Raw genomic sequence first — 26,427 nt, forward strand, 5'->3', positions numbered from 1 at the left:
AACTAGACAGCACCGAAATAAACAACTCCCCAAACAAACCTAGGAAGGGGAGGTACCCTATAAATTTGTGTCTGCTCTCGTACTCCCACTTGGTTCGAATACTTGTTCCACAGTTTGAACTGGTCCGAGATGATGAACACAACCAATTTAGTAGCATCACACTCTCTTCACCCTCTTTAGCGCGCGCTCTCTCTCTCTCTCTCTCTCTCTCTCTCTTTCTCTCTGTGTGTGTGTGTGTGTAGCTATAGTTTCTGCAGATTGTTCAGAATTCTTTTTTTTTTTTGGGTAAGTAAGTCATAAAATAAAGACAGTAAAATGTACAAGTTTATAAGGGGCATACCCCAGGTACGCCCTATAACAAATAATAAACGACTACAAAATAGAACTACCACTATAATAAACTACCACTGCACATCCTACCACATAAAACCACCCCTGCAAAAGCGAGAGAACAACAGAAAATACAAGAACCCCACTATCCCCATATTTCCTTTTTGTCTCCAAGTAACCCCTACCATCAGAGATAATAGATGGAAACTTGGGGTGGATATATGGGCAAATAAACAAAGCACACCACAAACTCATAAAACATAACAAACAAACACACAATACAAATGTAACTAAACTAAACACCCAACAAGACCAATCGAAAAAAGATAACTGCCCCCGCTTGCTTCCAGTCTCTACCTCGGATGAAAGCACGGAATCTAATAAGCATCTCGCTTCTCATAGCCGTGACGTCCTAGCCACTCAACCAAAGCCATGACGAAGGAAAAGGTCTATCCCATGAAAAATCCTGGCGGAGTCACATGAAGCTTGCATAGTCAATCACCATAATCAACGATCTTGAGAAGTTTAGTGAAAACCATTAACCACTACAACAATAGACAAAGTCGACAACGATCACATCATGAGAATAGCCACCACATCTCCCAGTCCCTTCCTAAGCTGACCACAAGCCTCAATCCCCGCGGCAGTGTCCCCTTCACTCCATGATAGGAGTGGCTTACGATCAATCAAGATGGGTCACATGAAGACAAGAGGTAACCAGAAAAAACCAGTAGGCCGCTTATCTCCCAGTCCCTTACTCAGTTAGCCATTAAACCACAATTCCCCATAGCAGCGACTCCCCAATCACTCTTGGCGGAGATGGCTCAATACCAACGTCATAGAGGGTCACATGAAGATCACGTGATCAATCACCACAATAAACCACTGTAATGAACATATACTGTTGCGCCATGGTTGAAACAAAATACCATATAAAACCTCATATAGGCCCACCAATTTCCAAAACAAAAACCACTCACCCACTTGGACTTAAAAAATAATGGCTGCACCAAAATGACAGTACATAAGATTGAGCCCAAAAAATAGGCCCCTAAAAATTACCAAGCCCACGTGTCCATTAACTAAAATGCCCATTCTTGGCCCAGTCTGCCCAGATAGAAATCCCATTCCATATGCTGCAGCCCACCACACAAATAAATACAGAAAAACAAATTTATAAGACCAAAAGCCAAGGGCCCACCGCCCACTACCAAATCAATAAAAAAAAACCACCCCAGTACAAAACCAAAAGAGAGGGCCAGCACTACTAAGCTCACGGCTGACGCCGAAAAACAAATCAGCCTACCCACTGCTTGAAATTCCCTTCACAAACAGCCCACTTTTGCCGACTCAGTGGGCCACTACCAAAATTATATCTATAAATATCCGGACCAAATATATCTATATCTATACAATATATATAAAGCATAAGTGAACAGTAATTTTATCCTCGAATGAACAGTGCTTTCTGCCTCTGCAATGGTAAAAAGCCTATTTTACCCTTCTTGAATCCTTTGTGTTGTGTTGTGTTGTAAGGCTTTAGGGGTTAATAATGGAAAATCATGAAAAGAATATATGGTTGCTTCCAGCTGTTGCTCTATTTTGCAAATCATGAAAAGAAAGTGCTCTGCTCTTTTTTTTTTTTTTTTTTTCTCTCTCTCTCTCTCTCCCTCTCTCTCATTTTTGTGTTTTTGATTCGTTTCTCTATGCACGTCTCCGCTAATGCGATATGCAAGAAATAGATTGAACCGGATTTAATTTGTCATTTTTTCCTCCTTTTTTTTCCACAGAGGGTCTTTCGAAGATGGATTTCTCAGTTCTGATATGGTAAGTTTCTCGATTTTGTTATTGTTTCTCTTCCTTATTTGTTCTTTGTGTTGTTAAATGTTTGATTTCATTATTGTTATGATTTTGTTGTGTGTTTTGGAGTTAATCTACGGTGTCGAACCATATCGTCAGATTCAATCAAAGAAATTGATTTTTCTCCTACAGAGGTTATTTGGAAGATGGTTTTTTGAGTTATGATATGGTAAATTTTGTTGTTCTGTTACTTTTTCTCTTCATTGTTCTTTGCGTTGTTAAATTTTTTTATTTCATTGATTTTTTTTGTTAAAACTGTGTAGCCCTAATTTCCCCCCCTTTTTCATATTTCAATTTTTTTATTTTTATTTTTAAAAACACAAGTAAAAATTGTTTGGTGAATTGTTTTGGGAAAATATTTCTGAAAACAACTCACTTTTAGGAAATATCAAAAAGTTGTTTTTGACATTTTAAAACTTTTTTTTTTGGGGCATAAAAATGAAAATGATAGGTGTTTCAAAATTTTCATTAACCAATTCGTACTTTTTGAAAGGATTGACAAAATTACAACCAAAAAACAGGGCTAAGTTTAATAATGTCGTAAAAAATACTTGTATGGCCTTGATTTTCAATCCATGAAATTCATATATACCAAAAGTATTTCTCAAATTCAAATTTGTCATTTACAAGTATGTGAATGCATGTCATGCCACCATGGACCAGCACACTTGGAAGAATGTTGTTTGCCCCCGTTTTGTGCACTTGCACTGATCGTAAAACACCAAGTCCCATGCCCTGTTCCTCAGTTGCTGCCCTGGTCTTCGTGCGATTAATTTTTTTTTTTTGTTAACAATTGTGAAGTTTCTTAATAGTATATATAATACAATCTGATCTTAGGGTCAGATTGTGGTATGGTTGGAGCAGAAAATGAGGGTTATGATGTTAGGATGGGTGTATAATTTGAATAGTAACACTAAAGACAACCTAAAGACAACTCCAAGTAGATATAAAATGAAGGGAAAAATAGGAAGATTCAAACAGAAACTTCAAGATATGGCTTCAAAATATCAATTAGAAAAGCAAAACGAAAACTTCAAGATGTAGTCCTTCAATCTGCCATGTTATTTGTTCAGTTCAACTTGAGGCATAATATTACTATCTTTTGCATGCTAGGTGTTCATATAACAGAGGAATACACTATTCTTCATTCATAATTATTATTATGAACAAGTCTAAGTTTTTATTTTTTATTTTTTTTATAAAATAGAAAACATCATTTCTTAAGAAGTAAAAGCTTTTAATTTTAGTTTTCTCAAGATAAATCTGTGAGGGCCTTAGAGCCTTTTGTGAGTATGCATAAAGTTCTTGGTAATTGCTATCAACTTTTAAGCATCTGATCTTGGGGTCAGATTGTGGTATGGTTGGAGCACAAAAGGAGGGCTATGATGTTAGGATGGGTGTATAATTTGAATGGTATGAATTCTACTTGAGTGGCAGTAGAATAAGCGACTTCAATGGGAATTCATGATGTGTTATGATGCTAAAAGGAATGATCCTGTGAGTCATGGACCTGATTAAATACATTTTGAAAAGAATTCTTCGAATTATTATCTTTGAAATCCAAGATTAATCTCATTCTTTTGCAAATTTATTCTCATTGCTATGAAATTCTAATTGCATTGTTAACTTTGTTTTGTAGTTAATTGTAGTCCAAGAATTAAGTTCTAAACTGGATTACTCTATTGGTTGGTTGGTTCTAAGTATATAGGCCCTATTTAATTGTCCGGATTAGATTTGGATATACTGGGACATAATATGTTTAGGATATGAGATGAATTATGTATATTGTGGGATTATTTTTATTATATCCAAATTCTTTGGATGCTGGTTTGGTTAGGAAGAATCAAAACCTCTGTTTTTATTTATTTTATAGAGAATTGGTGTGCTCAATAACAATATTAGCTCAGTATGCATTTTCTATAAGGACGAAGTGAATCAGTTTTGGAGCTTTGGTCTGAAATTATGAGATGTTGGGGGGTTCAATGGGTCATACCTAGGATTGTTAATGGGCTGTTACACGGGTGGACTGGTTTTGATCACAAAAAACTTGAATGAATGTGCTCAAAACATAGGAATGAATGTGTATTTCAAAGTGTACAACCAAACACAGGAATGAATTGTTTATCTTTTCTTTTTTCTTTTGCACTGTGAAAGAAAAATTCTTTGATAAACTTATTGACTTGGAATTGTGTTCATATTCATTGAAATGGCCTGGTTGAAAACACCTAACGTCAAAAACTAATGTGAATGTTGCTAAAAAAAAGATCTCTGAAGACATTGCTAAAAAAGATGAAGAATTTATAAAGAGATATGATGGTTCTGAATTTGAGTTGCATTATGATGAAAGTAATGCTTCATCTTAGGTTTTTGTCTTAGATTTTTATGTTATGTAGTTCTTCATGTATTGCATGTTGTTCAGTGTACTTGTTATTAGATCCAAACATAATTTTGAAATATTTTAAATAGTTTTGTTGGTTTTTGTATTTATGGACATGTAAAAAGTGTACTACTTTTTGGATGCATTATTTTTTTTTCTTTTCTACTCTCTATATTTATGTTTTTTATCTTTCTAATAGTCTGCTACTTTAATTGCATTTAAACTTTTTGAAGTAGAGTGTTACCTTTATTAAGGTGCTCATACACTGTCTTAAGTTTAGCGATATAAATTTTTCTTCTAGATTTCATATGCTTAAGTTGAAAAAAAAAAAAAAAAACAAATTCTTAGATTAACCTATTATTAAAATTCATGTTGATTTGCATTTGATACTGTCTCATTTTTGCCATGCTATGTTTTTGTCCGAAAGTTTGAGCTGTGAGTTATTGTTATGCCATGGTTAATGTGCACCAAATCTGCTAAGAAAATATATGAATTTTGACCAAATATTTGTTTCAAGTATGGTTGAATCATTTTTCCCCCATTATTTCTTTACTTTATATTTAATATTCTTCAAATTATAATATCTATACATAAATAGTATTTCATTATATCATATATATACGGCATTATTACTTTAAAATACTACATACAATTATATAGTATTTCATTATATAAAATGAAGTTTAAATCTACAGATTTATACAGATTTAACAAAATTACATTATTATTATCTCCTTTCATTAATGAATATTTTAATGGGCATCAGCTAGCGTGCTTTGCACGCAGCCTCCTCACTAGTATATATATATAAGGTGACAACCTTCGGAATAAGCCGGCTATGCAGCAAATAATTCCCACAAAGCCCACAGGTATAATTCCACTGTAACAAAATGTATATATAATATATTATATATACCACTGCCCCATACGCTTTGAAACAACGGGACCAAAAACCATGAGCTGGTTTTAAGGCAAAACCGTCGGCTAAAAGTACACCCACATGGGTCCTCTTTTCCATGAAGTAACATCAATAACAGCTCATTTTCAACCAACCTGTGTTGTAGGCGGAAAGCTTGAAATCAAGACACACTTCGATACAACGCAGGACACTCCAAAGAAGCGTGGTCTTCAGATTCTACACATTGACAACAGCACATTTCATCTAAACCGGCGACGACCTCACTGGTGGAAAAAATCACCATTGAAACCAGTCACCAGCTCCGGCAAACAGACCAATGCAAAGCACATCACCGCAGCGTCAAACGACAGCAACTTTATGCTCACAGAAGCAAACGGCGCAGGGTAAAACCCACCAGCGAAAGAGACAAAAACCAGGGGAGGATCACACAACTGCCATTAACGGCAAGTCATCAAACCTTCACCCTAGCATCTTCATTTCACGGCCAGAGCACCTTGAAACACGTCTGATGCACGCCATTTCCAGCAAACCTGCCATAAAAAGAATAACGACGGCAGCACCAGATAACATCGTAGCCCACAAGCACAGCCAACGTCATAACACCGCCGACAGCACAAACACATAGAAACCCCGCTCTGTGATGACCACCAAGTAACTCCCGTGAGGCAGCACAGAGAGCATAACCCAAAATAGCAACGACCCACAGAACACTTAAAACCCTTCTAGATCTGGACCAAATAAGACCAGATTCAGTAACAACACACAGCACCACCCAAACCAGACAAAAGTCTGATAAGGAACCCTCAAAACTCCATGGGTAACAATGGATGTAGAGAGAGAAACTCTCAACCTAATCCCCCTTCTAATTAGCTTTTCTCGACTTTTTCATTGTTCAGAATTCTCATGGAAGTAGCAGCCGAATCCGCACTTTTCAATCCATCAACATTCTTCCCTCGTTCCAACTCTTCATTTCTCGCTGCCTCTCACCCTCAGATCAGATTACCCACTACCAATTTCCCTACAAATCTGCGTTTCTCTTCTCGAATTCCCACCAATTGCATCGTCCCGTCTACTCGCAACGACTTGTTCAGTTCCAGATTCCAACAAAATCGGGGTTTTGTTTGTAGATTTCAACAAAGTGAGGTTTATGGCGCTGAAGACTCGATTACGAGTTTGAAATTAGGGTTTTTTGTAAATCGGAGAACCATTGTGTTGGCTGCTACTGTTGTTGGGGTTTTAGTGTTTGGTTGCCGAGGAGTTTTTGCGGCGGAAGGGGTTGTGGATTCGGGTTATGGGGTTATAGGACAGAACATATTGTTATTGAAGAGTTATTGGCCGAAACTTTCGCTGGTTCTTGGGGTTTTCAAAAAGCAAGGTTTGGTTTTGGCTGCTCTTCTGGGTCTCTCTGCATTTTTCTCTATGGCTGAAACTTCAATTACCACTCTTTGGCCTTGGAAGGTACACATTTTATACTCTTAATGGGGATTAGTTTTATTTTTATTCTTTTCATATTAGATTTTTTGTCTTGTGATAGGAATGAACTCTTAAGAATTCAAGTTGTTGGGTTTATGCCTATTTAGCCTCTGTTTGGGAAGAAAAAGCCCAGGCTTTTTTGGCTAAAATAGCCACAAAAAACAAAATAGGCTATTTTAGTAACAAAAAAACAAAATATTAAATCCAACCCATAATCATTACAATCCTCTCTCACAAAAAAAATCAAAAAAGCCAAAAAGTCAAAAAGTCCTTCCCAAACCAGACTAAAATAGCCCAGGCTAAAATAGCCAAAAAAATCAAAAAGCTAAAAAGCCAACCCACTTCCCAAACGGACGCTTAATGTTGTTTGTACTTAAGAGTGTAATTTGTGAATGAAAGCACTTCTCAATTTTCTTTATCCGCAGCAGCTTCTTATGCCTGAATTTTGTTGTTAGTTTTTCTTGATAAATGGTAAAGTGTAATTTGTACACATTTTTCTATTGCTTAATTGCATTTGTTGGAGACGAGTGTTGGCTAGTTGATGTACTGCTACCCTACGGGGTGCATTTATTGGAGTCCAAGAGTTGGCTGGTCTCATCTCCGTATGATGCAGTTTTCCGTTCGCCTGTTCCCCCACTTACTTATTTTAAAAAATAAAAATAAAAATAATTGCATTTACTGGTAAGAATGCCCTGTTTGACTAACAGTAAGATGTTATGTATGGCCCCAAACCAATTAATATGTTGGAGAGAATGCAACATGTAGTCCTTCGAGGGGTCAAAAGAACCTCTTTTCATTTTGTAGAGCAGAATTTTTTTCTTCACTGCATGTGTTGTGTGATATCTTCTATGATTTGGCTTTGAAAGGGTGAAAGAAAGGTTCTAGACTTTGTAGCGTGAGGAAGAGCCAGAATAGACTTGGATTTAAAGGCTGTTAAAATTTCTTAACTGACAAGAATTTTTACAACTAATTTTGGGTAGTTGGTGTTAAGTTGTACAAGGCAGGGAGAGAGTTGAGGTTGAGGAATTAGGTTTTAGGTTGAAAAATCAATGGATGGTGGAGCTAGTTGTGATTGAATGGAAAATACGCTTTGTATATAATGATGTAGGATAACAGTCAGAAGTTTAATAGCCATCTACAACATTTAATTTGCAGTTAACGCTTAGAATGGTCTGTGGTTTTAAGGTTTTTGAAGACAGAAGGGATGTATTATTGTACTTATAAAAAAGGGATGTACTATTGTATGTAAACCACCATTGGTTACTTTTATGTTTAAGGCTGCTGTTCTTTTTAATACATGTTCATGCAATCGGGTGCTTCTATGTTTATAGGCTACTATTATCTTTTAATGATCATAGAAAAGAATGCAGCCTGTAGAAATTTTGCAATCTTGTGTGCATGTGCACACATGCATGTTGTTTTTTTCTTTTAAAATTAGGAACTTGTCATTGTTTATTTGATATTGATGTATACCAGGTGCGAGAGTTGGCTGAAAAGGAATCTGAGGATGATATTTTCAAAATGCTTAGCATTGATGTTACGTGGTTCCTAACAACTATACTTATTGGCACAATGTATTGCCCTTCCTGTACTTGCAATCATCATTGGTGCTGTTCTCTCAACATGATTCTGAATATTATGTCTTATTGTAGATTTTATTTATGTGCAGTGTGGTAAACATTGGAGCAACTGCACCTGTCACAAAAGCAGCAACGACAATATTTGGTGAAGCTGGTGTGAGTGCAGCTACTGGGGTGATGACTGTATGTCTCAGTTTCCTTGTCTAATTATTTATCCAAAAAAAAAGTTTCCTTGTTTAATTAGTTGAAGGACATATATTCAATAGCGAAAATTTTGGGATAAAAATAAAGCTTGAGATTTCAAATGCCCAAACATGCTATCGTTAATGCTTTAGGCCATAGAAGATTATTCTCCAAATGTCAAATCCGTATAGCTGTTAGTGGGTCTCCTAGTTTAGAATTTGTCAGTCTAAAGTTGCTGAGATTGTATTTGCTATAAATACATATTTGGCTTTCTTGTATTCTAGCTAGTAGTTAGTACCTGCATAGAAACTCATTTATATATTGATGTGTGTCATAAACCAGATATTATCCCTTTAATCATATATCAGGTTGCTGTTTTGCTCCTCACTGAAATTACTCCGAAAAGTATAGCTGTTCACAACGTCACTGAGGTTGCTAGGTTTGTGGTAAGTCTTGAAGTTGCTTCTTTCTTTTGAATTGAACCAAAGATCACTTGGAGTTTTTGACAGTCACCATAAAAGAGTTCTTTTTGTCTCTTGTGTGATGGGTTGATATGAGTGCTTTTAAGTTAATTTAACCTGTGTCACTTGCAATGCCTCTAGGTCAGGCCAGTGGCGTGGCTTTCCTTAATATTATATCCTGTTGGAAGAGTTGTTAGAATGCTAAAAATGCTTGGTCTGAAAGGAAGAAGGTGTGCTTTATCCTGAACCTGCTTTGATCTCTTTGTAACTTCTATGTCATGTTGTATCTAGTATCTTTATCGAAAGAGGGAAGAAAAGATAGCTGCTTTTGATGATTTCTTTTGGTCTTTATGGTATGTTGTTTTATTGGTGATGTTTCCAGTGCTGTTCAAGTTTCTATTAGTATTTTGGGTAAACTACTAATAGGTCATAATAGTTAGACTTAAATCTCATCAAGTCTTATTGAAAATAAGTCTTAGAAAAATCGTCGCTAAAAATAATTTTTTGTGACGATTTTTTGCGTGTCACTAAAAATTGACAATTAGTGATCTTTTTTTGTCATGGTTTTTTATAAATTGTCGCTAAAACTTACCATTAATGACGTTTTTCTGTGATAAAATTTTCAAACTGTTGCTAAAAGTTGAAAATTAGTGACATTTTTTTGTAACGATTTTTTTAAATTATCGCTAAAATTTATAATTAGTGGTGTATTTTGAGACAATTTTCAAACTGTCGCTGAAAATTAATAATTAGTGACTTTTTTAATAGTGTTTGATGAAAAATTTCATTAATTATCATAGGATCTATTGGACAACAAGTCCACTTATTAAGACCTAAGCATAACTCTCCCTAGTATTTTCTTGGATGTTTTTGTTGTTTCTAAGGCAATTTTTCATCAACAATAATTATTAATTTCAAGGATTTGGTGAAACAAATAAATTTAGAAAAATCATGAATAAGACATTTTCTGTAGGATGCCTTGACAATATCTGAACTTTTGTTACTTTGCAATTTTTATTATTGGTGGTTATAAGGATGTTCTAGTTGTTTGTGTGGTGTTTTGCATCACAAGTCATGTGAATAGTGAATATAAGCAGTAGGAGAGGATGAAAGAAGTTTGTAGTGAATACAAGTCATGTGAATCTGTATGCTTATCATTTATTTTTTAACTTCCTATATGGTATTCTGTTCTGCATGTTTTTCGCGTGTGGCTAATTTTTTCTTCGATACTCAATTATAAACTTTCAGTGTTATTGGTTGGCAATTTTTTCGTGAAATTGTGGCTATAAGATAATGCTGTCAATTGACCTTGTCAATTTTGAGGTACTAGTGAACCATATGTTACTGAAGATGAACTGAAGTCGATGTTGCGAGGAGCAGAATTAAATAACATACTTGCGGCTTTCATCAAATAACTTAAGTGGTGTAGTGGATCTAGATAAGCTTCTAAAGCTTAAAAATCTGATCTGTCTTGATCTCTCACATAATGGTTTCTCATTGAGCATCAACAACAGTGTTAACTCTACCTTGACCAACATTGAAACTATAAGATTAGCTTCTTGCAACTTGAGCGAATTTTCAAACTTCTTGAGAGAACAAGCCAGATTGCGTTTTCTAGACCTTTTAAACAACAAAATTCATGGTGAAGTTCCAAAATGGTTATTCAATGTGAGGAGAGATTCATTGCATAATTTAAATCTTTCTCATAATTTCCTAACAAGTTTAGAGCGTTTTCCATGGAAGAATTTGGGATATATTCACCTGCACTCCAACTTACTCCGAGGACCACTCCCTGTTCCACCTAGCACCACATATGTTTTCTCTATCTCAAACAATAAATTGACCAGAGAAATCCCTACATTGATTTGCAATCTAAGTTCACTTGGAATTCTTGATCTGTCTAATAACAATTTGAGTGGGTTGATTCCACAATGTTTGGGAAACTTGAGCAACAGCCTCTCGGTGCTGAATTTAGGGATCAATAGCTTTCGTGGCACATTTACTGCAACATTTACCAAAGGCAACGTGCTAAGGAATCTTAACTTGAATGGCAACCAAATTGAAGGACAAGTTCCGTGATCGTTGCTCAATTGTAGACACTCGGAAGTTCTAGATCTTGGAAAAAATAAGACAAATGATACATTGCCCCACTGGTTGGGAACTCTTCAAAACTTGCAGGTTCTTGTCTTGAGATTTAATATGTTTTATGGTCCTATAGACACCTTCAAGACCAAGGGCAAATATCTTTTCCCCAAGTTGAAAATTATCGACATATCTTACAATGAGTTCACTGGGCTTTTGCCAACAAACTATATCAAACAATTTGAAGCTATGATGAATGCGGATGAACATGAAATGAAATTAAAATACATGGGTGAATACTATTATCAAGATTCTATGGTGGTAATGATGAAAGGATATGAAATTGAATATTCAAGAATCTTAACGGTCTTCTCAATCATTGATTTTTCAAGAAACAAATTCCAAGGAGACATTCCGAAATCCATTGGGAGGCTTAATTCGCTTCGGGATCTTAACTTATCCCAAAACAACCTCAAAGGTCACATCCCAACTTTACTTGAAAATTTAACGAACCTTGAATCATTGGACCTTTCCTCAAACGAGCTTGTTGGGGAGATTCCTCAGCAATTGACAAGTTTGAAGTTTCTTGCCGTACTAAACCTTTCGGATAACCAACTAGCGGGACAAATTCCTCAAGGGAGCCAATTTAATACATTTGAGAATGATTCATACAATGGGAACTTGGCTTTGTGTGGATTCCCCTTATCAAAGAAATGTGAGGAACAACAACCATTGCCACCTCCACCAACACTGCAACATGATGAAAATTCAGATTGGGAGGGCAGGTTTAACTGGAAAGTTGTTGTTATGGGGTATGGATGTGGCTTTGTATTTGGAATGGTTATGGGATATCTTATGTTAGTAACTCGAAGTCTAGAATGGCTGATGAAAATTGTTGAAGAAAAACAATATAAGAAGGTGAAAAGGTCCAAGAAAGAGTGCTCACTGATGCAGTAAAGGAAGAAATTAGCAAAAAACAAATTGCGTCATTTAGGTAAGTAGAATTTATCTTTGAAGCATTACTTTGTTGAATTATCTTTTATGGTTTCTATGAACATGCTATTATTGAGTTGCTAATGTTTTTATTTCAAAACTAGATCTGTTCAATCAAGTAGCACAATAAAGGGAATCCAGTTAAGTCTGCCCTCCCAATTTGAATTTTCATCATGTTGCAATGTTGGAGGTGGCAATGGTTGCTGTTCCCCACATTTCTTTGATAAGGGGAATCCACACAAGACCAAGTTCCCATTGTATGATTCATTCCCAAATGTATTAAATTGGCTCCCTTAAGAAATTTGTCCCACTAGTTGGTTATCCGAAAGGTTTAGTACGGCAAGAAACTTCAAAATTGTCAATTGCTGAGGAATCTCCCCAACAAGCTCGTTTGAGGAAAGGTCCAATGATTCAAGGTTCGTTAAATTTCCAAGTAAAGTTGGGATGTGACCTTTGAGGTTGTTTTGGGATAAGTTAAGATCCCGAAGCGAATTAAGCCTTCCAATGGATTTTGGAATGTGTCCTTGGAATTTGTTTCTTGAAAAATCAATGATTGAGTAGACCGTTAAGATTCTTGAATATTCAATTTCATATCCTTTCATCATTACCACCATAGAATCTTGATAATAGTATTCACCCATGTATTTTAATTTCATTTTATGTTCATCCGCATTCATCATAGCTTCAAATTGTTTGATATAGTTTGTTGGCAAAAGCCCAGTGAACTCATTGTAAGATATGTCGTTAATTCTCAACTTGGGGAAAGGATATTTGCCCTTGGTCTTGAAGGTGTCTATAGGACCATAAAACATATTAAATCTCAAGACAAGAACCTGCAAGTTTTGAAGAGTTCCCAACCAGTGGGACAATGCATCATTTGTCTTATTTTTTCCAAGATCTAGAACTTTCGAGTGTCTACAATTGAGCAACGTCACGGAACTTGTCCTTCAATTTGGTTGCCATTCAAGTTAAGATTCCTTAGCACGTTGCCTTTGGTAAATGTTGCAGTAAATGTGCCACGAAAGCTATTGATCCCTAAATTTAGCACCGAGAGGCTATTGCTGAAGTTTCCCAAACATTGTGGAATCAACCCACTCAAATTGTTATTAAACAGATCAAGAATTCCAAGTGAACTTAGATTGCAAATCAATGTAGGGATTTCTCTGGTCAATTTATTGTTTGAGATAGAGAAAACATATGTGGTGTTACGTGGAACAGGGAGTGATCCTCGGAGTAAGTTGGAGTGCAGGTCAATATATCCCAAATTCTTCCATGGAAGACACTCTAAACTTGTAAGGAAATTATGAGAAAGATTTAAATTATGCAACGAATCAAGGAAATTATGAGAAAGATTTAAATTATGCAATGAATCTCTCCTCACATTGAATAACCATTTTGGAACTTCACCATGAATTTTGTTGTTTGAAAGGTCTAGAAAACGCAATTTGGCTTGTTTTCTCAAGAAGTTTGGAAATTCGCTCAAGTTGCAAGAAGCTAATCTTATAGTTTCAAAGTTGGTCAAGGTAGAGTTAACACTGTTGTTGATGCTCAATGAGAAACCATTATGTGAGAGATCAAGACAGATCAGATTTTTAAGCTTTAGAAGCTTATCTAGATCCACTACACCGCTTAAGTTATCAATGAACTTTGCCTTATAGACTCTGTTTTTGAACAGTGGATTTGCTCTTTGGTTGCATTTTGTACTTGGAATTCAGTTTCAAATTGATAATGAGCCATTCAAGGTATTCCCTCTCACTTTGTCTTGCTATTAAATTTTAAATTGATGGTCTAAATATGCTCATTGTTCTTCTGTTTTAGGCGGAAATGAAGCAATTTACAGCCAAGGTTGTGGACATGATGAAGCAAGAAAACTCTATGCATCCTAAGGCGGACCCATTGTATAATTGTGGGTGCAGCATCCTATTTCACATTTTTACTTTGACAAATAGTATATCACTTTAACTTTCTTTGTGAGTCTCAAATTAGGTGGATGTCATTGTCTTGTTTAAGGTTTGTGTGGCTTGGTTGGTGAAAGCAATTAATTCTTCATTAACAAGTGGAGTCATTGATTTTGTGTTTTGATCTTTGAAACTTGGATGATGGATTGGTGATTTTCTAAAAAATGTGATCACAAGGTTGAAGGTTCATTGGGTTTTTGTTTGTTTTTCTGGTTCTTTGGCTTTTGGTGACTATAGTTGTTGTGGCAACTTCTTACGAGAATGATATTCTTACATTATATTGATCAATTCTTCTGCTCTAATGGCTAGAATAGGGCATCAGCTTATGCCATCTTTTAAAAATCTTAACTTTCAAAAAATCAGTCCAAACCAAACAAGGTGGCTAGTTCTGCAAAAATTGAACTAAAATATTTAGATTTTGAAATATCTTTTGTATATGTAAAGCATATCCATGATCACACCAGAAAATGAAATCCACTACCTTAGTATTGGATTTAGATGGTAAGATAATTGAACTCCTTTGATCTGTTTACTATTAATCTTGATATTATTTCATTTTATCTCATCTAATATATTTCTCGGTTATATTAGTATAATATTTATGATCCATACCTATAGTGAAATTTGAACAAACTAGCTTGACATGCTTGTCATGACATGTTCTGCTGAATCCATTGATAAAATGGTAAACATATATATGCTCAAAAAACATATATGTACCTATATGTGTGTATATACAACCTGCATATTGATTGGTTTTGTTTAGTTAATTTTGTGTTTCTGTTTGTGGTTGGCAAAGTAAACTAAATTTTTTATTGTTAATTTGAATTTTTAATTATCTTTGTAATTTTTGGTGTTTGTATTGACATGCTTAAAATTTTCTAGTAGTACTTCTAGCTAGAATTATTGCTTCTCAACATTTCCCTTTGTTAATTTGCGATTGTAACAGGGAGGGACTTTCTAGGAATTTTGATTGTAGTTGAGCTAAAGATTGATCCTTCCAGACTTGATCTGTTCTTCCAGAAAGAGTGCAAATTCCAAAATCCATTCAAGTACCACTTCTTCAATGAATAACAACCTAATGTATTTTAGTACTATCTTGGTATTTGTAGACTCGACTTTCCTTGCGCCTCCTTTTGGAGAGCTCGAATTGGTTCTACAGTTTGGACTCCTGTCACGGTTCTGAATCTAATCTCACAAAGTGAAATGTGAGACTGATAAACACCAAAGAGTCTAATCTGGCAAATCATTTTGGAAAATCGATTTTGAATCAAACAATGCCAAAATTGGACTGCTTTGCTAGATTACAGAGTCGTCACCTAAATATTTTGTTTTTGGGAAATTTAAGAAACTCTGACTCGTGCCAAAGGCCACGTGTCCGTTATCACCAAAGTTGTCTCGGTTCGGGAATTTGGGTACGAGAGGGGAAGGTCCTGAAATGAGCACCTCCGTTCATCCGATCAAAGATCGGCCTCTACTAAGCATGATATGTTGTTTTATAAACACATGCGTTCTTATTTCGGTTATTAGCTAACTTTACTATGTATGCTCGCAAGGCAGTATAGACTAAGTCGCTTGGAACAAATAAACTCATGTTTGTTTTCGAAAATGGTTTGAAAATGCCACTCTCAAGTGGGCTAAAGTGCGGATTTGCCATCAAACATGATGGGCTTAAAACTCACATTTGTTGAATCATTCCAATTCAAGCAACAAAACCTTCATCCACAGGCATTCATGTAGTTAATTACTTTAGCAAATAGCTTCATGGCAAGCATGCTATCATGACAGTCACTTACACACATGCAAACATGCTAAAGCATAAAATTCACTGAGTACTCCAAGCCAAAACAAAAGTTAGTTAGAAATGTGCATGATTCAAACTATACAAAATGCCTAATGCAACACATGCAATAATGAAATTTAAATAGGCTCGACTATCTAATATGGCATATGAATACAACAATTTGATAACATGTTTTAAACACGTATTCAAATAAGTATTGAAATACAATGTAGTTTGAATTATACGTCGAGCCTCGGTGCATGCAAGACAAATGAATGATGCACGCATGCGAGCATAAGGTATGCTAATTGAAACGTGTCCCTAATCTATCCATCGAAAGTGGACAAATAAAAAGGAGAAAGAAGTGGGGTTGGAAGACATGCACTTTTACTTGATTATATGGAGCTTGGAGTTGTACATAATTTAATTAGAATATTTAGAAAATTTGTGATTTATTTGCTTGAAAGGGAAATTTTGAGAAAAATAAAGAGTTGATGCCCAAATTGCGAAAGTGTAAGCTTGGAATATGTCTATAAGGTTATGAAAGAGTTATGTTTTAAATTTGAACAAAAATGGACTTCGATTCGATCGGTTTTGAAATTTTTACCGATTTGCGACCAAAAGAGAATTTTTAAAGAAAACAAAGGAATTATGTTTAACTTTTAGGACTTTTGATCAAAATAGGATGTCATTGTTGAATAATGCTTGGAGAATGAGTTTGGAAAGAAAATGATGTTTTCTTGGGCATTAAAGATATTATGTTGCTTAATGTATCTGTTGGAATAAAATCGACACGGTTAGAAATGGACCTTGAGAGGTTACCGGACGTGATTGTGATATGAAAACTAGTGTAGTTGTTCATATTTGATGAGATGTGGAATAGATTGTATTTATCAGAATTTTTGAAATTTAATTGTCTAAATATCTGTTTAGAAATTTCTATTTTGGGCTATCGGTGGAGGATATCAATGATTGTTGTAGAAATGCATGAGACTTAGGTAAATTGAACCACATTTCTCGTTTGTTGCATTGGACATTGCATTACATTCATTTCATTGGAAATATATCTGTTTTTGAGAAATGTTTGGAAATGTATTTGTTTGAGAAAAGATGAATACTTGGTGAATCTGGGTAGGGGGTGTGCAACCGTGCGGTTAGGTGTCGAGCCTTCTAGTTTACTGGTAAAAATGACAGTGGTAGTGCATTAGGGTTTACTTGCAGACACTTACTTAGAAATTCATGGAGCCTGTATTCACATAACATAACATATATGGTTTAAAATGGAATTGGTTTTATATCTGTTGTTGCATCTCAGTATTGCATGCTTTATAAAAAGAGAGAAACTGTTTTATCATGATCATGGCATGAGCATACTCTTCTTTAGTCTTGTCATGGTCCATATATTGTGTAGTATATCTCTACTAGGTTGTGGCTCACCCTATAAGGGAAACCATTTCACATACAGGTGTTATGCCTCCGCTAAAGCATTGATTTGGGAGGACTCGAAGCTGATGTTTTATTTTTGTTTTATTGTTATTTGTTGAATGTAAGTCTAAGGCTGTATTTGCGTTGAGTTCAAACTCCATTTTGTGTGACCAAGAATGTTCTTGGATAAGTTTGTAAGCCTGTAGGGCACTTATTATTTGTTCGGCTTCCATTTCATACTTGTTGTAAAATGTATGCTTGGGATTGGAACTGGGGCATTGAGATGTGAATAGCATGTATTTGGCATTTGGGATTTAATCGAAATAGATGTATGGAATAGTTAGCTATATATATGTGTTTGTCTATCAGGTGGGTTTTATAGTATAAATAGATATATCTTACCCAATTTTCGGGGCGTTACAATTCTTGAAGGGTTGTAACCTCCCTCTTTGAGTTCATACTATGACAAGAGGGAGGGGTGGTCTTATTATTTGCATTTCATAGACTTTTGTCCAAAATTGCATCCGAAACCATCAAGCAATCATGTTGTTCATTGATGGCTTTGGAATAAATTTCAATCTTCTCTCGAGGCTTTCCCATGACAGAGAAGGAAGAAAGGGACAAACAGAGCTTGAGGATGCTCTATCTGCACTGGTTCACCTCAGAACACAAAAGTAGAACTTTGCACCAAATTAATGCATGGCCAGCCTTCTGTAGGCCCGACCAACCATCAGTGTGCATGGTGGGCCCTCAGTGGATGGCCAGCAGTGCAGTTTTGTAGGAAACAAAGGCAGTGGCTGAACGTGAAACGGAGGCGGCTTGGGCAAACAAAGTAGCTCTCAGGCGCTGTGCATGAAACCTTCATCCATTTTCACTTACGCCTTTTGTAGAATGTAAATTAATCTTGTTGTAATTAATTGGTTTGTAGCTACTTAATTTGTAAAGTGTTGTAACTAATTAGTTAGTCGATTAGTTATTTAAATTCATTTTGTAATTAGTTAGTTAACTAGAATAGTTAATTGATTCAATTGTTGTAATAAAGTAGTTAATTGGTTTAGTTAAGTTAATTATTATTCATTCATTCGGTTTTGTAATAGTTAGCTTAATTTAGACTTTCGGACATAGATTCGCACCCTTCTGCGTGAGGGATCAAATGTTGTAATAATGTGTATGTCTTCCAACCCATGTCTTTTCTCTTTTTTATTTATCCGCTTTTGATGGTTAGATTAGGGGTATCACGTTTCAAATAGCTTATTGCATGTTTGCATTTATTCATTTGTCCTACATGCACCAAGTAACTGTATTGTCATTTCAATACTTATTTGAATACGTGCTTCGACCGCCAAATTGTTGCAAATGACATGTTAAGTAGCTGAACCTATTTTAGTTGCATTATTGCACGCGTGACATTAGCTATCTTGCATAGTTTGGTGTCATGCATATTTTTCTAACTCTTTTGTTTTATCTTAGCTTGGAGTACTAGGTGAGTTTTTAGTGCTTTAGCATATTTGCATGAGTGTAAGTGATTGCTATGATTAGCATGCTTGCCATGAGGTTAAGTGCTTACGTGTTAAAATGTTTGAGTGCCTGTGGATGAAGGCATGTTGCTTGAATTAGAATGATTCAATGGATGTACTTTTAAACCCACTTTGTCAAGTGGCAAATTCGCAAACTTTAAGCCCACTTTGTTATGTGGCAAACTCAAACCCTTTTCGAAAAACAAACATGAAATTGAATTGTTTCAATTCAGGCAAACTAGTCTATACCTTGTGTGCGCGTATCACATAGTAAATTCTAGCCTAATAAACTGGAACAAGAGCATATAATGTTGATAAGAATTATATCATGATTAGTAGAGGTCGATTTTTGATCGGGTGAGTGGGGGCACTCAAATGCATTCATGACCTTCCCCTCTCGTACCTAAGTTCCTGAGCCGAGACAATCTTGGTGATGACGGACATGTGGCCTTTGGCACGAGTCATGGGTTTCCTAAATTTTCTAAAAATAAAATATTTAGGTGGTGACTCTGTATCTGGCAAAGCAGTCCAATTTTGACATTTTTGATTCGAAGTCAATTTTTCAAATGATTTGTCGAATTTGGACTCTTTGGTTTTTATTTATTTCACATTGCACTTGTAAGATAAGATTCAGAACCGCGGGAATCCGAACTGTAGGGCTTATTTCGAGTTTCCGAAAGGGGGCGCAAAAAAGTTGAGCTACACTTGGGAACTTAGAAATTCTATTTTGGTATTGACACTAGCCTTCCTAAGGGTAAACCCTTACCTGTTGCTGAATTTCTGGAAGTGTTGCTGGAATTTAGGGTCGATACCAGCCTTGGTGGTGTCGACACCTGTCCTTTGTTGTTGACCTTAAGGGTTGACTCCAGTCTGGGAAGGGTCGACCCCTTGTATCTTGCAGAATTTGAGTTTGGTTGCTGAAATTTAGTAGCGACCCTTTCACCTTGCCTTAACAGCATTCTCATTTCTTCCTGAAAGGGTCGACACCACCACAACAGGGGTCGACCCTTGCGAGTTTATTTTCAGAATTTTGGGTCTGAATGGGCCTTACCTTTGGGGGGGTCTTGGACTTATTCTTTTTATTGACCTTAGGGCTATTTTCTACTACTATAAATAGACCCAAATCACTTCTCTCATTATTTTTCCTTTCCTTTCTCCTCTTAAACCGTGAGTCCCTCTTCTTCCCCTCTAAGTTCAACTTTTTCCGCTTGGACATCTAGATTTACTCATCTAGAGCATCTTCTCACCCAGATCCTTTAAGAAAGGTTGTAGAGCGCGTCAAGGGCTTTCTATTGACCCGAGAAGTTCGTGGTTTCGTTGACTTTGGGTTTTCTGAGTTTTCATTCACTTGTTTGAGGTAAGGATACTTTTACCCTAATATTTCTTTATTATGAAGGGATTTTATGGTGTAATTGTGACTTATGAACTAATTTGAAGTTATTGTTGGATCAAACCCATGTTTTGCTTAAATAACCATTTTGCTTAACTTTTGCTTGAAATTTCTTCTTTTTTTTTTTTAAACATGTATATAAATGTTGTTAAAACCTATATCTATGATGAATGAGAAAAACCCCCAAATTTGGTAAAACCCTAAACTCTCAAATTCAGTAGAAACACTAAATTGTATGGAATTTCCTTTGATTGATGATATATTGTGAATAATAAATAGATGAAAGATGTGGATGTTGTTATGGTAAAGGGATTGTGATTTGGATGTTATTTTTTCTTAAATGTTTGTGTTGTATTCAATTCTTTGGTAATGCTGGATGTTTGTTGATGGAATAAAATGTGAATGAATTGTTAATTGACACGAGTCCGAGTAAGAGTCGATTTTGGAAGTGTGGTGTTGTGTTGGTACCTGCGCGAGGAGTTTATAAAGGTGCCCAATTGCCTTATCTAGGCTTATTACTGGACGAATGTGGGAAAAATATTTTTGGGTGTCCACCCAGTCTCGCCGTATAATAGCCAGCAAAAGTGGAAAAATAGATGATTTTCGTTGGGTGCCCACTTCCTGCCGTGTAATAGCCGGCAAATGTAGGGGTGGTTTTTAAAACAAAAACAAAGGGTGTTTTGAATTGGACTTACAGGTGGACTCATGGTGTGCTTTTTATGGTTGTGATTGTTTAATTGTTGTGCTTGAAGACGTTAAATGTAGTTGTTACTATTTAGTTATCATGTATCTATATGGTTGATAAAGATGGCTTGTGAAGACATATTCCCTTGTAATGTTTTGTCGCAAGGGTACCATAATATTATTCAAACGATTAAATACTTGGTTATGTGATGATCGGGTACGTAACCCGTCTTACTTTTCTTTTGTGCGCGTTGGGTTCAACATTTTTGAAATCTATTTCTCAAAATTTTTGTCTCTATTAATTTCAATTTTGAGTTCCACTTGTTTCGGGAGGCTTGAAGTTGAATCCGAGGATTTTACACTTGAGTTGGGCTGAGGGCTGAGCCGCACGTGCGGGAGATGAGGCCACATGTGTAGAAAACAGAGGAAGTTTTGGGTTGGTCACTGCAATTTATGTAGGTGCAAGAGTGGAAGTGCGGGGGAAGGGACCGCATGTGTGGGGATGAAGACCGCACGTGCGGGAAGCACGCTCCGCACGTGTGGAAGTGAGTGCCGCACGTGCGGGAGTGAGTACCACATGTGCGGGAGTGAGTGCCGCACGTGTGGGTGACGCTGAGTCCGAAAATTTTCTTTTTCTTCCTTCCTTGGGCTAAGTGTATATCATTTTATACACCTCTCTCTCTAAAGACCCTTTTCTCTTCCATCTCTCTACATTTCCTACACCAAAACTCACTAAATCTTTGATTTCTCCAAATCCATAAACATTTTGACCCATGTTTCTTGATCAAAGTTGGAGAATTCTTCGAGGGCTTCGTTGTGTGCAGTGGAGATCGAATTTTAACACCGTCGAATTTAGGGCTTTCATCTATTTTCTTTCAATAAGATTGAGGTAGGGATTTTTTTTGAGTTATATATATTTTTGCAAGATCTTGATGATTTTCGAAATCCCCTTTAATAGCTTGAAATCTTGTTGTTGGCTTAAGAAGATGAGTGATTTTTGAAAGTAGGTTACCTATTTTCTTTTTAAATAATCACATGAGGGTTTTAAATTGTTATTGATAGAAGAAAGATGCCTTGGGTGTGATTTTATTCAAATCTTTTGGAGATGTGAGGTTGTGGTGAGAAAACTTAGAAAATTTGGAGGTTTTTAAATAATGTTGGGAATTCATGAATAAAATGGCCATATTTCATTCAGGTGCCAAAATGAATGAATGTTTATTTTTAGAAAATTCTTCTTTATGTTTATATATATGTTGAGTTCCATGAAATATGAGAATTGTGATTTTGGAAGTTAATGTTCAAAACATTGCATATAGTCTTGGAATAACTAAATTGTTGAGGATGCTCAAATGTGGGAAATGTGCTATCCCTTGGATGAATTGGAATAAATGTATGTATATATATTCATCTCGGGAAATTGCATTGAGAAGAGGATTGGAAATTTTGGTCACAATGGTAATATTGTATGGAAAGATGGAAAATAGAAGGAATGTTGCATTGCATTTTTAATTGACACATTGTTTTGTCAATTCATTTGATTATGTTAAGCTTTGAATTTAAATTTGATAACTTTTGCATTGAGAAATGAATGTTGTGAAATAAGTTTTTTATGGAATAGTTTTGGGGTAAATACGTTGGTAAGTTCGGATAGGAGGTGTAGATGAAATTGTTTAAGTTTGCCTGAGTGTCCGGTGTGTAAGATAGAAAACACGCGCGGAGGAGGTACCACTTCCCTTCTGGTTAGCAACTAGTAAAGTGGGGTTTTGATAGTGCTAGTTATACCTACTTGCAGACACCAACCTAGGGATTACCTGAGTCGTATTTACTGCCCCTTGAACTAAATTGATCATTTTTGAATTGTTGAGATTTCAAGTTATAATTGAGCACAATGATCTTTTATTTTTAAAAGGCATAAAATGTGATTTTCTTCAGAAGCATGGCATGGCATTTGCATTTCATTTGATGAACCTTGCGTAAAATATATATACTTTGTTAAGGAGTCTCTGCTGGGCTTTATGCTCACCTTATGGGATTTTGGTGCAGGAAAGGACGTGGTGATCCCGCCAAGTTAGTGCACGGATATATGTGTTGGGAGCATAGGACTCCTATTTTTGTTGTGGTATATTTTGCTAGCCAAGGGCTATGACTGTTTGGGTTCGAGAGGCCATTTTTTTTGTGTTACCGGGCTTAAGCCTTGTAAATTGTAAGCCTTTGAGGGCGATTATTTATTTTTGGATTTAAATGTTCTACATGCTGTAGATTCATGTATTTGGTATCATTGAATGTATAATTTCATGTGGAACTATTTTGTACAAACCCTAATGATCGATGATGTAAAGGTTAATGAATTACAACTTTTCTTATGATGAATGTTGGCCGATGTACTTATGTAATGTCATAAATTTTTGGGGTGTTACAGGTTAAATGTATTCTTACTGGACATATATGTCACGACCCCATTCCGCCCCTAGTAGAATGGTGTCGTGATGGCCAGTAATCCGAGATTACCAAAGGCCAACTTACAAGGATTCACACACAATCAGAGTATACATATGGGGCTTACATGTGCGGAAGCAAATAAATTTAAATATAATTAGTCCATAAGAGCTGTGAGTAGATTAAATGAAATGGCATACATCTTAACAAGGTCTTACAGCTTGAATACAAATAAAATAAGTACATAATACATCTTGATCAAAAGGTTTCTTAAGCCGACATAAACAAAAGAAGTAAACTACAAGCCAAGAAGCATGATCTTCAAGATGCTACAAAATGTAAATCCAAAACAAGTTGCAAATAATCATCTAGGCATCGCCGCCTTCTTGCTCATCACCTAAATATATATAAGGAGAGGGTGAGCTTGGATACTCAGTGAATGATACCAGTAATAAAGGTTTTGCATGAATAATATTCAAGATCTCTATTCTAAACAATACATAGCATAACTTATACAAAATCAAGGGATGAACCAAGTCCATCAATCAAGTCTTTCAAATCTTCAAGGGACGCTTACTAGCATCAATATAATACAAGGGATGATATTCCGGACAAACAAACCCACGCGAAAAACCGTCAGTGGCAAAACAAGGGTGCAGTTGCATTATAGTCCCTTGGCATTAAGGACTTTCAAAACAAGGGTGCAGTTGCATTATAGTCCCCTAGCACTAAGAACTTTCCCAGAATGTCAGCAAAACAAATATAATACTAGATACAAAACTAGGGACAATCATTCATGCTTGATCAAATACTTTTCCAAAGAAAAGCAAAACAAGGCTTTTATCAAAACCTTATAACATAGCTTTATTAAAAATACCACTCACATAGTTCTTCGGGTGTAGGAATTACAAGCAAGGATCCAAGGCCTACAAGCACATAATAAATCACATTGAATGCATTTCAAGAAGACAAGAAGAGATGCTCAAAGATGAATATGAAATGCATCCTTAAAACAAGCTTTACATGTCAGGAAATGATCTCGGTATCTCTTTCAAAACTAGGTCAAGTCAAAGCAAAACATGCTGGAAGTTAAAACACTGCTTTTTTATCTCAGAAAAACATGCTGGGTACCAACCAGGTCTTGGCCGAGGTCCCACACCCCTTGGTCGAGGTATGGTCCCAACGACCACATTCAAGGAAATGAAGTCGGTAAAACCTGGGTTTCCCTTTGAAGAACACGAAGGACAAGACATGAAGAACATGAATGCCAAAACCATAACTTCTCTATTCGAAATCTGAGTTTTCATGAGACGAGTTTGAAAACATGGACCGGGTACCCATACTTGAAGATTTATGAAAACAAACACAAAAACATGGATCTTGATAGAAACTTTCGGATCAAAACATAGTTTTCTTTCAAGAACACAAGAACATCATTTTCTCTTTCTAAAATCGAATTTCAAAGCAATGCATGGCTCATGAATCATGCTAGATCATGCAATGTAGTTAGATGAACATAAGGAACAACAAGAGCAAAACAAGAATCTAACCTCAAAACACGAATCAAACGGTTCAAACTCTAAGGATCAAGCTTGGGATCTAGCTCTCTCACTCTAACTTCTTCTCCTCTTCCTAGAGTTTCTCTCTCTACCATGCAAGAGATATGACACAAAATGATATATTCTAACTCTGCCGGCTGACTTAACCCTCTGCTGGGACACGTGCCAACGGCTGATTAGATCTCCTCAAAAAGGTGATAAATTGATAAGACAAGAGCATGACAAAGTGTAAGCAATAAGTAAGGTGACAAGGGAACTTCGGCGGGCAATGATCTCGGCTAGGACAAAGCTTCGGCAAGTAAGGTCTCAATGATCTCGGCGAGGAAGGACAACACTTGGCCTAGCTGTGCCACACCTTGGCCTAGATGTGCCATACCTCGGTCTAGGTCGTACTAGTCCAGGGACAAGATCACTTTGGTATAACATCTCGGCCTAGATAATACACATCTCGGCCTTGGTGATGAACACCTCAGCCTAGATAATGACATCTCAGCCAACATGTCAGGGTGAGGGTGGAGGTCAACCAAAGTGGTTCCAAGAGGGTCGTAGGTGTAAGAAGTTCAAAGGTGTAACCTAGGCTTAAGATGACCTCGGCTAAACTCACATCAAGCAAGGAACAAAACATGTAAGCAACACTTAAACGAAACTAATCAAAATCTGCAAAAATGCAAGCTTAATCAATACAAGGATCATGCAAAAATGTACGTAAGCATGAGTAGGATAAAGTGAGGGTTCCTACAATATAGCTTAACCTTACTTTATTTTTCAAGAGTTAACGAAGTACCACCTCATTGATGGATTGGAACAAGCAATAGCTACTTTTGGGAAAAGTTATGGGTGTTTTGTTATTTTGAATTTGGAATTTTTGTAACAAGACTGTTAGATTTGTTTTGTTGTTGTTGTATACCTTAGGGGCTTATATTTTGTAAGGTCATCTAGTTCGTTGAACTAGAATACGAATCCCAGATATTGTGGGAATGTTCATTATGTATTGTAACCTCTTACCTCTTAGTTTAATGAGAATGATGATTTTTGGGTATAAGTTTAATGAGAATGATGATTTTTGGGTATATTATTATGTTATGTCTTGGCAAGTTCTTGTGAGAAGAATTCAAGGCGCTATAAATTGGTATCAGAGCAATAGGTTAGAATACCTTGGGCTCGTGGGAAGTGACGTGTGTCACAACAGGGTCCTTCAGCTAAGACGGAATGCTTAGGATACCTTGTGTGTTATGTGTCTTTATATGATTATATGGGTATGGGGTTAGGCTCCTATGATGTGGCTTTGTCTGTTCATCGAAATCTTTTTGGAAAGGCACTTGATCACTGTTCTTTCCACTTGGAGCTCCTTGATTGCCATGGAATTAGCCAATATCTAGGGAGGACGACTCATGTGTGCTTTTATGTGATTGTATGT

At 36.2% G+C, this 26,427-nt stretch overlaps 1 protein-coding gene across 17 annotated transcripts; it reads left to right on the forward strand.

Annotated features, from left to right (window-relative positions):
* The first annotated feature begins 1,968 nt into the window (after nucleotides 1–1,968).
* LOC145788966 (putative DUF21 domain-containing protein At3g13070, chloroplastic) lies at nucleotides 1,969–23,378 on the forward strand. 17 transcript variants are annotated; one of them, XR_014332157.1, is made up of 7 exons: nucleotides 1,969–2,157; nucleotides 5,632–6,944; nucleotides 8,436–8,533; nucleotides 8,629–8,722; nucleotides 9,091–9,168; nucleotides 9,325–9,536; nucleotides 10,507–10,874. XR_014332157.1 is itself a non-coding variant. In XM_082873637.1 (7 exons), exons 2-7 carry the CDS (start codon nucleotides 6,390–6,392, stop codon nucleotides 15,197–15,199), a joined length of 948 nt encoding a protein of 315 aa, XP_082729763.1. In that variant the 5' UTR covers nucleotides 1,969–2,157; nucleotides 5,632–6,389; the 3' UTR covers nucleotides 15,200–15,517. The 17 variants fall into 17 exon arrangements, 16 of the variants coding, with proteins under 16 accessions (XP_082729763.1, XP_082729765.1, XP_082729766.1 ...); XM_082873637.1 differs by lacking the exon at nucleotides 10,507–10,874 and adding an exon at nucleotides 15,166–15,517 and having other exon boundaries at nucleotides 9,325–9,413; XM_082873639.1 differs by lacking the exon at nucleotides 10,507–10,874 and adding an exon at nucleotides 14,077–14,405 and having other exon boundaries at nucleotides 9,325–9,413.
* The last annotated feature ends 3,049 nt before the right edge of the window (nucleotides 23,379–26,427 follow it).

This window comes from Camellia sinensis, chromosome 6 (genome assembly GCF_055761805.1).
Source record: "Camellia sinensis isolate YWXY chromosome 6, ASM5576180v1, whole genome shotgun sequence".
NCBI classification, from domain to species: Eukaryota; Viridiplantae; Streptophyta; class Magnoliopsida; order Ericales; family Theaceae; genus Camellia; species Camellia sinensis.

Bases quoted from the DNA above. Each gene is read 5' to 3' on its own strand.
- LOC145788966 (XM_082873634.1), top strand. From the start codon at position 6,390: ATGGAAGTAGCAGCCGAATCCGCACTTTTCAATCCATCAACATTCTTC. The intron at 8,723-9,090 runs GTATGTCTCAGT...ATCATATATCAG, and splicing joins CAGCTACTGGGGTGATGACT to GTTGCTGTTTTGCTCCTCAC. The intron at 9,169-14,076 runs GTAAGTCTTGAA...CTTCTGTTTTAG, and splicing joins CTGAGGTTGCTAGGTTTGTG to GCGGAAATGAAGCAATTTAC.